Here is a 13,522-nt window from a genome sequence, read left to right on the forward strand (position 1 = left end):
CACATAATATTACGTCCCAACAATTTCAATTTGCTTATAGTACATATCTTTTAAAATTTTATGAAATGATTTTAAAAACTACCAATATTGTCATATATTAATTAGTAATTACGTAAATAAAAGAAAAAAAAATAAGTATATGTTAGGATCCTACATCAGGATCTCACACCCATCAAGTGTAGTACTTAAGGCTATAGGCTTTCTCACTTATCAGGTCGATTTTTTTGGTTGGGTTCTCCCTTGGTCTTGAGTTCTAACATTGATGCTTTCGTTGAGAGTTGGAATGTAGAAAGACCTACCTATAGACTAGATTAAGGCGCAGTGTGCTCTCCTTGGGAGGGGTTTCTATATCGAATACCTAATAGGTGAGTAAAGCCGCCCAATGGGGGAAAGTGCTACCATTAGGTTAGTGTTGATAGAGTGAAAACCGCCGTAGACGTCGGCTCTTGAAAAGGGGTGTAATGTTAGATCCCATATCAAGATATCATATCCACCAAGTGTGATACTTAAGTGTAAGGGCTCTCTCACATATCAAGTCAGTTTTTTGGGTTGGGCTCTCCCTTGAGCTTGAGTTTAATAGTATATCTGCTATAAGATTTGGGAGATTATCATTAGACTGCTCTCAAGGTTTCCAAATTTATCATTTGAATGATGACTTTCAATCTTTCTATCAAATAGACCCTCAAAATGTCAAAATTGTATTATGAATACCCATTTGTCTAACTTCGTTATATTATCATTTGTATTACATAAGTAAAGTGGTAACTTTGATTTTATAAGATAGTGTTAGGGTAAGATGGTAACTTTGACCTTATAAAAAAGTGATTGCAAATGTAACGGCAATGTGACAGGATTAGGGCAAAGGAAATGGCATATATGATAAAGTTTTAAACTTAGGGTCCGTTTGATTACGCAAAAGGGTATCCATGATACAATTTTCAAACTTTCATGGTTCATTTGATAAAAAGTGCAAAAGTTGTAATAAGAATGAAAAATTTGAAAACCTTAAGGATAATTTATAATAATCTCTCTATAAGATTTATTAGATGGATCGCGTAAATTATGGCTCACCAGAGCTATTTTTTAGTGGACTTATCATTGTAAGCAATAGTACCGGAATTTTTTTATTCCAGTATTGTAGCAGATTCCATTGACAAGTACTAGTGGACAAAGAGTCCAGCTAGGCAGCTAGTATGGATTATTGTTACTTTGAAATTTCTTTTACCCACTGTAGATGTAGAAGATAACCGAGGAGTTACGACATCAAAGGAAAGAAGAGGGAAAGAATTAACAGTGTTAAAAGTCTGTTAGTTTAAAAAAGAAAGGAACAGCAGCGTTTTGAGGAAGAAGTAAAGGCTTTCTGCTAGCAAAGAAGCTCTCTGTGTTCAGTTTGTACATACTTTTTCTTCGATTCTTCCCCTACAAAATAATATCAAAGGATACCAGAATATAATCACACAACTAATTAAGAAATTGGGGAAAAAAATGATGTTAAGTGTAAACAAAAACATCAATTAAGTTTGAAATTGGGGAATATTAGTATAATCAGTAAGTTTGAAATTGGAGGGAAATGGGCGCAAATAAAAACATAATTGAATTTAATCAAGCTGGACTTTTTTTTCTTTTTTTTTTTTGTGGTATTAAATAGGGTTTAAAGAGAATTTTTTAAAATATAATAAAGGTGTATTTTGCAATGGAGATAGTGATCCATATGATATAGGGCTAAAAATCACTCCCCACTTAATTATTAATTTATGAACCTGAAGAAGATTAACCGATAATATCATATATATCCATTTCATTTTCTTGGTTTCTATGGAATTAATTAACTAACATTCAATTAGAAAATAGCATTGAGTCAAAATTTTATGTGAAGTAATGTATAACCAGATAAATTTGATTTTTAAGAATAAATTTTGAATATCTACTAAGATACTAAATACTGATTATTCAACTAACTAATGATAAATTAATGGGGTCTTCTTAATTTCAAGGAAATAAAATACCTTCTAATCACTTCAATTAATTACGAAGAAAAATCTGCATGGGAGCTGTATTGAGATGAGATAATTACTAATATCAATTGGTCAAGAGAAAGGAACAAAAGAACAACTATTTATAGCAGCTGTATGTCGAACAAATTGGTTATCAAAAAATGTTTTTCTCATTAATCGGATTTTTCATAAAATTCATAGATTGATGCCTCCGAATTTGACTGCTTATATACGAACTTAAAATGTTTATCCAATCCAAATTCGTCTATCCAATATATCTTATTCTTGTATTTTTGAAAAATACATCCTAAACTTAAGTAAAATAAGCCTGAGATGTCTCTCCTCCTGTAGCCGGGTGACAAACTCTTTAATCATCAGGATTAGTTATATTGAAAGGGTCTTGTGTTCGAGTAATATGAGAGATACTTATCACATTTGGTCTTAAAGATTAAACAGACTTCAATATAAGTCTGGATACCTCAAATACCTAAAATAATAATAATAATAAGTCTTAGATTAAACCAATATATTCATACCATGTCTTATAAGATTTAGTAATTCAGCAAAGAAAAAAAATATGATAAGATTTATCAGATAAAGGGTGCAAGATATTTTTTTCATTCCATAGTAAGCAACAGTGCCGGGATTTTCACCTACCAGTACTGTGGCAGCTACCACTGACTGCTAGTGGACAAAGAGTCCAGCTAGCATGGATAATTGTTACTTTGAATTTTCTTTAACCCAATTCGGATATAAACCATTTCCAAAAAAAAAAAAAAAAAACAATAAAAAATGGATATAAACAAAATGAAGTACGTACGTAAAGGTAAAATTAATTGAGTGTATTGTTCCATCATCAATTAATTGATAACCAGGTCTTGGACACACAATAATTGTTTTAGGAAAAAGTCCTTATTGATCACCATAGACATGGTATAGCTTCACAGAATTGAGAAATTCAAACAAATTCGGATGCATTAAATCCATTGTCCAAGAAAAAGTAAACAAAGAATTTTCTTGCCGGTCAGGCAGCCTTGAGCCCCACTGAGCCTCCAACTCTTATTTATATCTCTATACAAAGAGCTCAACATATGACTTAAGTCATTCACAAAGCAAGTAAAATCTTGAGTTCAATACATTTTTCTTCAAGATATAATAAAAAATGTATCGGTTTCCAATTAAAACATTTTTTCTCTTAATCGCTTTGATGTTTGGAGCAGCTTGTGCTCAATTGAGTCCCACATTTTATGCTACTTCACGCCCCAATGTGACAAGCATTGTTCGTGGTGTGGTTCAACAGGCTAGAAACAAGGATATCCGAATTGGTGCCAAAATCATTCGAGTTCACTTTCACGATTGCTTTGTCGATGTAATTATCTTTTCCTTCATTTGATTTTGTTCTTATTAGTTTGATTGATGAGTTTTTTTTTTTTTTTTTTAAACTGTCATCGATCATGGTCACATTATTGATAAAAAATAAACACTATTAATTATTTGACAAATAACTAAATTTAATTAGACATTTTTTCGTCAAATAGTATGATATGATAAAACTGTCTCATGTAAGTTTTTCACCGACCTGAAACAACCAAAAGAGTTTATAAAGTTCATGTTCAATATTACTAATCAGAATAATTTTGCTCGGTGTTTTTGATGTGAAGGGCTGCGACGCTTCGCTTTTGTTAGACTATGCAGACAGAATAGTTAGCGAGAAAAATGCACGGCCAAACCTATCAACAGATGGTTATGCAGTGATTGATGATGTTAAAACTGCACTTGAAAATGTTTGCCCAGGAGTTGTCTCTTGTGCCGATATCCTCGCTCTTGCCTCTGAAATTTTAGTTGTTTTGGTACTCCATTTTTCTTCTTCCTCTGGCTAGCTGTCTGAGTAATTAATTAACCTTGTGCATGAGCATGAATGTTTAAAATGAATACTAATTTTGTAATTTATTTGCAGGATGGAGGTCAATCATGGCAAGTGCAACTAGGAAGAAGAGATAGCAGAACTGCAAACAGTGCTGGAACTACTGCCATTCCAGGTCCCACTGAAAATCTAGCTAATATTACACGGAAGTTCACAGATCAAGGACTTGACACGACTGACCTGGTCGCTTTATCCGATAATTACTAAGAACCTTTACGCTTAAATATCAACGTTGGACACTTATCTAACAACTTAAGTTTTTAGGTCAATTATAATTTAACATGGTATAACCAGTGACGAACCCAAAAATTTTGTGAGTGGAGGCAACCTGAAAATTAATAAAATCATATTTTGATTAACTTTAATATATTGTATGCATATTTTATTTTAAAAATATTATAATTTCTTTATAACTTTATATCGATAACATATGCATAAAGAACACACATATTTATTTTGATAATTACTCTTTACAATGTTTATATTTTGTGTTAATATTCTTAATAACTAATAAGATTAATAGTATAAATGTTATAAGTTATTTACTTTTATATTTAAAGCTTAAATTCTTTAAAAAAACGTATAAAATAAAAAAGAAAAAGAGATATCAATATTTTATATTTTATAATTGTTAATTTACATTTACAAGTAACTTTAGTTAACCTAAATAATTTCATAAGATTAAACATAAATCATACATGTTAAAATACTTCATAATAGATTAAAAAAAAAAAAAAAAAGACTATATTAGGCTCAATGGGAGCAGCAATCCCCACAAGGCCCCCAATATGGGTCCGTCCCTGGATATAACCGAAGATCTCATCTTCTCAAACTAGTCTCTTATCAGATGCATTAGACTTTAAACTCAACTTATCAATGAACTTTATTAGACTTAAATATTAATGTTGAATCTTTCTCTCAAGTGCACATACAATCGGGCGAGCTCAATGCGATTCTTTTAGTCAACGTTTAGATGCAACAAACCCGAACCCAAACATTGATCCAACATTTTTGCAAACCCTTCAACAAAATTGCCCTAGTGGTTCTCCTACTAATTTAAATGATCTTGATGTAAAAACTCCTGATGAGTTTGACAACAGCCACTTTATTAATCTTCAAAACAATCGCGGTCTTCTCAAAACGGATCAAGATTTATTCTCAACTTTTGGCTCTGATACTGTAGCCATTGTGAACCGTTTTGCCAGTTGCCAAACTAACTTCTTTGATGCTTTTGGGGAGTCCATGATCAAGATGGGAAATATAAATCTGTTGACAGGCAGTAAAGGGGAGATTAGGATCAATTGCAAAAGGATTAATTAATTAATTATTATGTTATGTGAAATTTATGCTCTTTCTCTTGCATTTGTGAGGTATAGTAAAATATCTCTATAGTAATATTCTATATAGGAATAAACTCTACATAGTTACAAAAAATTTTAATCCTAATTTTGGATAGTTATAAACAAGAATAAACTTCTACATTGTAATAAGTTATAATTTTTCCAATTTCTGCCTTAAAGAAAATTGTCTCTACATAGTAATAATTATTTGTATATTACAAAAAAAAAAAAATATGTTATGTTACATTAAAAATTTAAGATGAAATAAAATATTTATCTAAAGTTTTTTGGGACAATGATTTATGCTTTAGAATTGTTACCACATCTTTTACCTTGTAAGTACGTAATAACTCGCTAGCATGAACACCTTCCTTGTTAAAGTCAAAATATTTTTAGTTTCTCAAGCATGTTTGGAGCTTCATGACGCAAAACTTTTTGTATTTTCGTACTATCATCCTCGGTATTATTTCCTTTCTCTTCTTATCTAATTACAACAATGATTTCTTCTTTGGTTAAAGCATACACAATTTGCTATTCATTTGGATGATTAAGGAAGACATTAATATTCATTTAATTAGTATAGTGAAATTGCCAACTCTAATCACTAAATTTTGCAATGGCTCTTTTATTCTACCAATCCACTTCATTTGTAACTTGCAATTCATCGACGTTAAGAGTCCTAATTTTGCAGTGCTTAAAACCATTGACAATTATATGTGACTTCATATCAATTGATTATGCATCATTGCATTTACAGTTCCATTAATAACACTTATCTTTACTGGTTCTAAGACACAATCTTCTATCTGTTTCAAAAGTAGGCAATTAAAGTGTTGAATTGAAATCCTAATACTACTCAAATATGAATTGAAATCCTAATACTGTACTACTAAAATGTGAATTATAAAATAAGAAGTCAAAACAATAATTTTTATAACTATAACTCCATTAAGTTATAACCTCCCCGTAATAATAAAATTAGTTAATCCTACCATGATGACTATAGAGGGGTTTTACTGTAATTAAGTTAGTTTGAAGTCATTAGTCATTCATGTAATACCACAATAAGAAAAGTTTCTAAAATGTGAAGAAGTATTATTCCATGGAATTAATGTAACTTAGAGTTTCATATTTTATTTATTTTGTTAATTTTTTTTATATAATTTTGAACCCTCATCTACGAGTTTAAATTTTTTATGTGAAATGATAACTTTAACACATCAGTAATCAACTAATTTAAAACATTAAAAATTTATAATAAAAAACCTTTCAGGATCTTGGTTATATTATATTAATTGTAGTTATTTAGGATCATATCCTCGTAGTCATACTAATTACTCAACATACATTAAAATAATATATTCGATTAAGTTACCATACCCGACAAAGCATATAAACTTTCACAAGTGCGTATTTATGCTGATTAAGTTAGAAAATGCAAAAAGTTGAAGTTGGGAATTAAAAAATATTGGTGAATGCATGAATCTTAGATCAACTTGTGAAAGCGTATAAACTTTCACAAGTGCATATTTATGCTGATTAAGGAAGTGTTTGTCTAAACTTATAAATTGGTCAAACTAGTTTATAAGCTCTAAAATTAAGTTGACCTGTTTGTTTATAACTTTTTTTAGTTTATAAGTTGAGCTTATAAGCCAAAAAAAACAAGTTAGGGGTTTTTTTTTTTTCTTATAAGCACTCTGCTTATAAGTTAGTTTGACCAAGTATATTACCACATTATCTTTGTTTAATTTTAAAATTCCATAGTATACCCTTATTTAATGTAATACATTTTTTAATCATTTTATAATAAAATGTACTTATAAGCCACATTTTACCAAATACGTCAACTACTTATCAGTCACTTATAAGTACTTTAACCAAACACGTAATTGTTTAAAATTTCAAATGCTTTAGCTTATAAGCAATTGTTTCTTATAAGCTAATTTTCATAAACTCAGACAAATACCCTCTAAATGAGAAAATGCAAAAAGTTGAAGTTGGGAATTAAAAAATACTAGTGAATGCATCAATCTTAGATCAATCGGTGCATGCATGTGATCTATTTGATTCTTTCTAAGTGCTAAAATAGTAGTTTCGACTTTCCAGTTGACTATTAAATTGGAGAATCTTGTTTAATTGTTGGATTTTTTGGCCACTGGATGTGCCTAACTGATGCCTAAATGTCTTTATTTCAAACACGTAGGCTTCCCATTAGCTAGTTACTTTGGTTTTACTCATTAATCAGTCACTTACTTTAGTGAGTTGATCATCTTTTCTTCTTGGTTGGTGATAAAGTGTCTTTTGTAAAGTCAAATAAAGTTAATCACCTGGCTTTAGGATTAATTAGTTTCATCTCATGACACCATTTTCTATGGATTTTAATTAATTAAAGTAATTAACTAATCACAGCCTTCGGTTTTTCTTCGAGTGATAGAACTTGGTCTACATTTTTTATGCGTTTGAAATAAGTAACAAAAATTTAAACTAAATATACTATTAATTTGATAGAAATGGAAAAGGATGTTCAAGTAAATTAATTCTTCTTTTACATTATAGATAAGAAAATATTATCCGCAATTAATATAGATAAACTTTCATATTCATTTGGTAGAAGAACATTACACACTTTAAAAAAGAAAGACCTTAATTAGATTCATATTTCACACGATAATATAAAGTTTCAAATGGAAGAAATAACCTACTTTTTGTGGGTTAGTATATGCATTGAAATATTGAATGTACCATAAAAATTGGTGTAGTGAAAAATGACTTGCCACCAAGTCAACATTTCTATCATTTGTGTTCACACTGTTTTTAGTACTTAAAGAGTCACATGTTTTGGACCACGTGAGGTCCATTATTTTTGCCAATTTTTATGTTCTAAAAACACGTAGTTTTGCACTATTGACTTGTGAGAGAATTTCATGATTATAGAATTCTAATATAGCAGTCGCGAACCAGAACCACCCCACCAAGACGCATGGTTTGGAAATTTAGGAACTTAAACAAATAAAGTCTTGATCAAGAATCAATTAGATTTTAATCATATCAAAAATCTTAGAAAAGCCTTAATTACTAAATTAAAGGAGTCATTTTTTTCTAGTAACCGAATTAGCTTATAAACACTATAATTAATTTATAAAATTTATTAAATATCAAACTCATGGAAACCAACTTAGGTTGTTAAAAGAGCCATTTTCACCGCCTCAAAAGTCAAATACAAATTCTAACTGTTTGCCTCTCAGAAGATAAGATTATATATGTGGCGTACGTGTGGCATCCATACTTCTGCAAAACATTTATATCGAAAATGACAAAAAAAAAAGTTAAAAACTCAATGCGCTATAAATGTCCAAAAGCTTGAAATGAAAGGCTTTAAATATCGCCAGATGTTCACCATTACTGGCTGAAAATGATAGCCAATTTGGATTCTCTTCCAGCAAAAGAAGCCATTTCTGACCAAACCCATTGAAAATTTCAACCAGCCGACATTATATACCATTTTTGACACTGTTTGCACAATAATTTTCTATGATACTGCTTTCTCTTTGATTAATTAATGAGTACTCTAAACGGTACATATAAAACCAATAATGTATCTATTATGTCTTTCCTATGATATTAATATGTGCTCTAGAAGGATTAGAGGGGCCTATTTACATCTATATAAATTTCTTTTCGTACCTAATTTTTAAAAGTTAAAGACTTTTTACTAGTAATTCCAACACGAAATCAAATGATTAAGACTTAATTGATTAAAATTATGATAAAATCTAATCATTTCTTTGAGAGAATTATAGAAAACTAAGAATTTTTTAAAGTTATGATATTGTATATGTATTTAAAGTTATTGTTCGGTGTTTCTTAAAGATTAATTATAAGGTTTAACGGAGACTCTAACTTAGAACTCAAGTTTACAAAGCGAGGTAAAGGAATTTTTTGTTCGAGCTCGAATATACAAAACATAATAGGAAATTTTTAGAATATCAAAATATAAAAATTAAGAAAAATTAAGTTAAAAAAGAAAATTATGAATGAAAATAGACCTCCAAGAGTTCTAAAACCACCTTAATTAATCAATTAATTAGCTTGTATTGTCACATAAGATAATGAAGCTTTTTCGAAATCAACAAAAGACTTTTTGAATTTCTTGAATATTGCATGTGCGACTCCTGTTTGACATGTTTATTGCTTTTGTTTGATTATAAATAAAGAGGGGCATTAGAGATCAATCCCCAACAATTAACTTCCCAATCTGTTTTATCTTTTTCAATATTTTGTTGAAGAAAATGTCTTCTTCTCGCTATCTGCTAGCAGCTATATTCTGTGCGTTTGTGCTTCAAGGATCAGTGACTCAGGCTCAGCTGAGTTCAAACTTTTACGACGAAACATGCCCCAATGCATCGAGCATTATTCAAGGAGTTCTTGTGCAAGCTTTTCAGTCTGATCCCCGAATTGGTGCCAGCCTCATTAGGCTTCATTTCCATGACTGTTTTGTTCAGGTAATCTATATTACAGTTCATTATTTTCCTCTCTTCTTTAGCAAAAAAGAGGCCCCTATTTGACCCACTTCATAAAATATATGTGTAAAATGGGTGTATTTTCGTGTGATTTATTTATTTTCTTCATCTATCGATCCTTATTAAAATTAATTAACTTCAAAATAAATGAATATATGATACTTCTATCGGATGGGTGCTCATATAGATTTAATATAAATGAGATACAAAGACCAGATTTAATATAATAAATATGTCTCACGTAAGATTTTTATAATAACAATACAATTACTTTTACAAAGTAGTGAAGTATTTGAATTTCAAAATAAAATCATATAATTCAAGACCTCATGTCGTCTTACAAGCTAGAAAAGGTACCCATAAGATTAAAGAATTAATTGTTACAATATTTAAAAATATATATTTCCATCTAATTAAACATCATATTTTAATTAATTAAACCACATTGATTATTCCTTAAAAAAAAAAAAAAAAAAAGATTTAGGCAGTTTAAAGCGAAAGAAAAATAATTAATACTCTAGCATCTAATCATCGTTATTATTTCATTTATAAGCTGACAATAAGAATAATATTTTGTGCTTAATTGTTTTCATTTTATTATTATTATTTTTTTATTTTTTTTGGGGGAACCAAAACAATGAAATTCTTGCTATGTCTCTTAACATATTGCCAATATTAACAATTATTCCAGGGTTGTGATGCATCGATTTTGCTGGATTCTACCGATACAATAGTCAGCGAGAAAGGAGCTTTGGGAAACAATAACTCAGCCAGAGGCTTTAATGTTGTTGATCAAATGAAGGCCGCATTGGAGACCGCCTGTCCCGGAATTGTTTCCTGTGCTGATATTCTCACCATTGCTGCTGAGCAATCTGTTGCCTTGGTAACATTTTTAATTATTATCGTGCTCATAAAAAGATATTGTCCGTTTTGATCTCATTTCACTGATTTTTACGTAATGAATTGAATGGTGATCACAGTCAGGAGGTCCTTCATGGACAAATCTATTGGGAAGAAGAGACAGTACAACAGCTAACATAACTCTTGCTAATGAAAATCTTCCAGCACCAACATTAACCCTAGAACAACTCAAACAGAAGTTCATTAACGTTGGCCTCAACGGTGACACAGATTTGGTTTCCCTATCGGGTAATTAATTACGAGAACTAATACGACAACGTCTTTTTAATTAGTCTGTATCTCCAGCAAACGTAGAATTTTCCGTTATTTGATTTACTTGTATGCAAATTTCTTTATCAGGTGGTCACACATTTGGAAGGTCACAGTGTCAATTTTTCATTCAACGATTATACAATTTCAACGGGACAAACCAACCTGATCCAACCCTAGACACAACCTTCCTACAAGCGCTCCAAGCTCTATGCCCACAAGGAGGAAACGGCAGCGTTTTGACGAATCTTGATGTCTCAACACCTGATACTTTTGACAACAATTACTTCACCAATCTTCAAGAGAACAAAGGCCTTCTTCAGACCGATCAAGAGTTGTTCTCAACAGCCGGTGCCGATACCGTCGACATTGTTAACCTTTACGGCTCTAACCAAACGGCTTTCTTTGAAAGATTTGTGGTGTCAATGATCAGGATGGGAAATCTAAGTGTTTTGACAGGGAGTGAAGGAGAAATCAGATTGAATTGCAGCAGGGTTAATGGGATTTCAAGTTTGTCTAGTGGTGATGACTTGGTCAGCTCCTTCTAAATAATTAATGGAGGAAGAAATTATGAATAAATAAAGTTTTCTTTCTTTGATCGCAGAGAGTTTGTGTTTGACAAAAGTTGTGAGATTTCGATAATGAAATAAATTGGCTAATTAAGTGTGGTTTACATGCTGCTTTGTGCTTTAATTTCTTTATCTTATCTTTATATTAGTCAATGATAAGTATGCACATAATGTCCTGCACAATTAATTGATCTCTTTTAATTCCACACGCTAAGAAACATTTGTTAATTAGAAATATTTGAAAATTCATTCTTAAATTTGATGGTGTCAATTTAAATACTAATAAAACTTTAAAAAAATCAAATTGAATAAAAAACTCCAAATACTTTATATTTTTTAATGAAACCATCATAATGCATTTTTAAATATTTAATGAATTTATAATACTTACACAAGGCTGTCTCACTATCTCGTTTTAGTGGTATACATTATACATGATAATTAATGATGAATCACAACGACAATTTGATGAAAAAGAAAATTTAACATATAATAAACAACGCGTGATATTATTTAACTCAAACCACATTATCAAAAAAGCTTTTCTCCTATCAAGGTTAGGAATCAAAGAAATTTAAAGAATAGTAATTTAGAGTTGCTAATGCAAGTTGATGAGAAAAAGTTAATATATTCCAGCTAAAAGTTTATGTAAAGATGCAATAAGTTGTCATTGGAGACCAACTTTACAATTTAAAATAGAAAATAAAAAGGATAAGCTGCAACATATACCATCTAGCTAGGTATCAAAATGACTTTATAGATTGATTTTATTTTCAATTATATATATAAGCAGCCATAACCTACCACCTAGAAAGTAGAAACACACACATGGCTACAGCCTACAAGGGAAAACTCCATCACAATTTCTTTTCTTTTTTTTTTTTAATTTTTTTTTTTGTTTCTTCGTGACAAGCTGTAATTCACTTTTGTTTTGAATTCGCGAAAGCTTATTAAATATAAAGATTAAAAATATGTGAAATAAATCATCAATTACACAAAAGACACTATAGTTAACATGGTTCTGCATAAAGTCTATATCTACATAGGAGAGAAGAATATATTATTATCACAAAGATACAGGAAATAATAAAACACATAATATGAATACCCTAAAGGAGTAACAATATCTCAATACCTTGTAGCAGTCTCTAAAGACTAGACTCTGTAATTTGCCTTCGCATAATTCTCTCTCCCATGAACTAACTATATTCTCAATCTCCTATATTTATAGACTAATAGAGATATACAATTCCTAATAGAAAATACCTTCCTAATCCCTGTATGAATTATATCCTTATTCCTTGTTGTTATGCCCAAAAACANGCGAAAGCTTATTAAATATAAAGATTAAAAATATGTGAAATAAATCATCAATTACACAAAAGACACTATAGTTAACATGGTTCTGCATAAAGTCTATATCTACATAGGAGAGAAGAATATATTATTATCACAAAGATACAGGAAATAATAAAACACATAATATGAATACCCTAAAGGAGTAACAATATCTCAATACCTTGTAGCAGTCTCTAAAGACCTACTCTGTGATTTGCCTTCACATAATTCTCTCTCCCATGAACTAACTATATTCTCAATCTCCTATATTTATAGACTAATAGAGATATACAATTCCTAATAGAAAATACCTTCCTAATCCCTGTATGAATTATATCCTTATTCCTTGTTGTTATGCCCAAAAACCAGGGCTGACGTAAGCTTAAATCAGCAGAAGCCAATCAGAATTCAGGAAGGTTTTCTGCCGTCAGGATGCAGCCACATCCCGCAAGGACGAGAGGGGTAAGGTCATCTCCAGTGAGGCAGGTGAACACCAGACTTATGAGTGGCTAGAAATTGTTCACCTGCTGAAGCCCTACGCGATTTAAGGATATCTCTCGTACAGACAACCAATGGAAAGCGCCAGACTCGAGCCTTTCAAGCACTTCATGGTCACGCAAATCCCGAGAGATAGTAACTCTGTCGTGGACGCCTTGGCAAAGATAGC

General features: G+C 30.7%; 2 protein-coding genes across 2 annotated transcripts; both read left to right on the forward strand.

Annotated features, from left to right (window-relative positions):
* The first annotated feature begins 382 nt into the window (after nt 1-382).
* Nucleotides 383-5,238, forward strand: LOC116117168 (peroxidase A2-like). The gene is made up of 5 exons (XM_031403200.1): nt 383-410; nt 3,185-3,363; nt 3,656-3,844; nt 3,952-4,114; nt 4,841-5,238. The coding sequence occupies exons 1-5, from the start codon at nt 383-385 to the stop codon at nt 5,236-5,238; spliced, it is 957 nt and encodes a 318-aa protein (XP_031259060.1).
* A 4,244-nt stretch (nt 5,239-9,482) lies between these two features.
* Nucleotides 9,483-11,621, forward strand: LOC116117161 (peroxidase A2-like). Its single transcript, XM_031403188.1, has 4 exons — nt 9,483-9,760; nt 10,470-10,661; nt 10,759-10,927; nt 11,039-11,621. Exons 1-4 carry the CDS (start codon nt 9,548-9,550, stop codon nt 11,494-11,496), a joined length of 1,032 nt encoding a protein of 343 aa, XP_031259048.1. The 5' UTR covers nt 9,483-9,547; the 3' UTR covers nt 11,497-11,621.
* The last annotated feature ends 1,901 nt before the right edge of the window (nt 11,622-13,522 follow it).

The sequence above is a fragment of the Pistacia vera genome, unplaced genomic scaffold (assembly GCF_008641045.1).
Source record: "Pistacia vera cultivar Batoury unplaced genomic scaffold, PisVer_v2 Contig80, whole genome shotgun sequence".
NCBI lineage: Eukaryota > Viridiplantae > Streptophyta > Magnoliopsida > Sapindales > Anacardiaceae > Pistacia > Pistacia vera.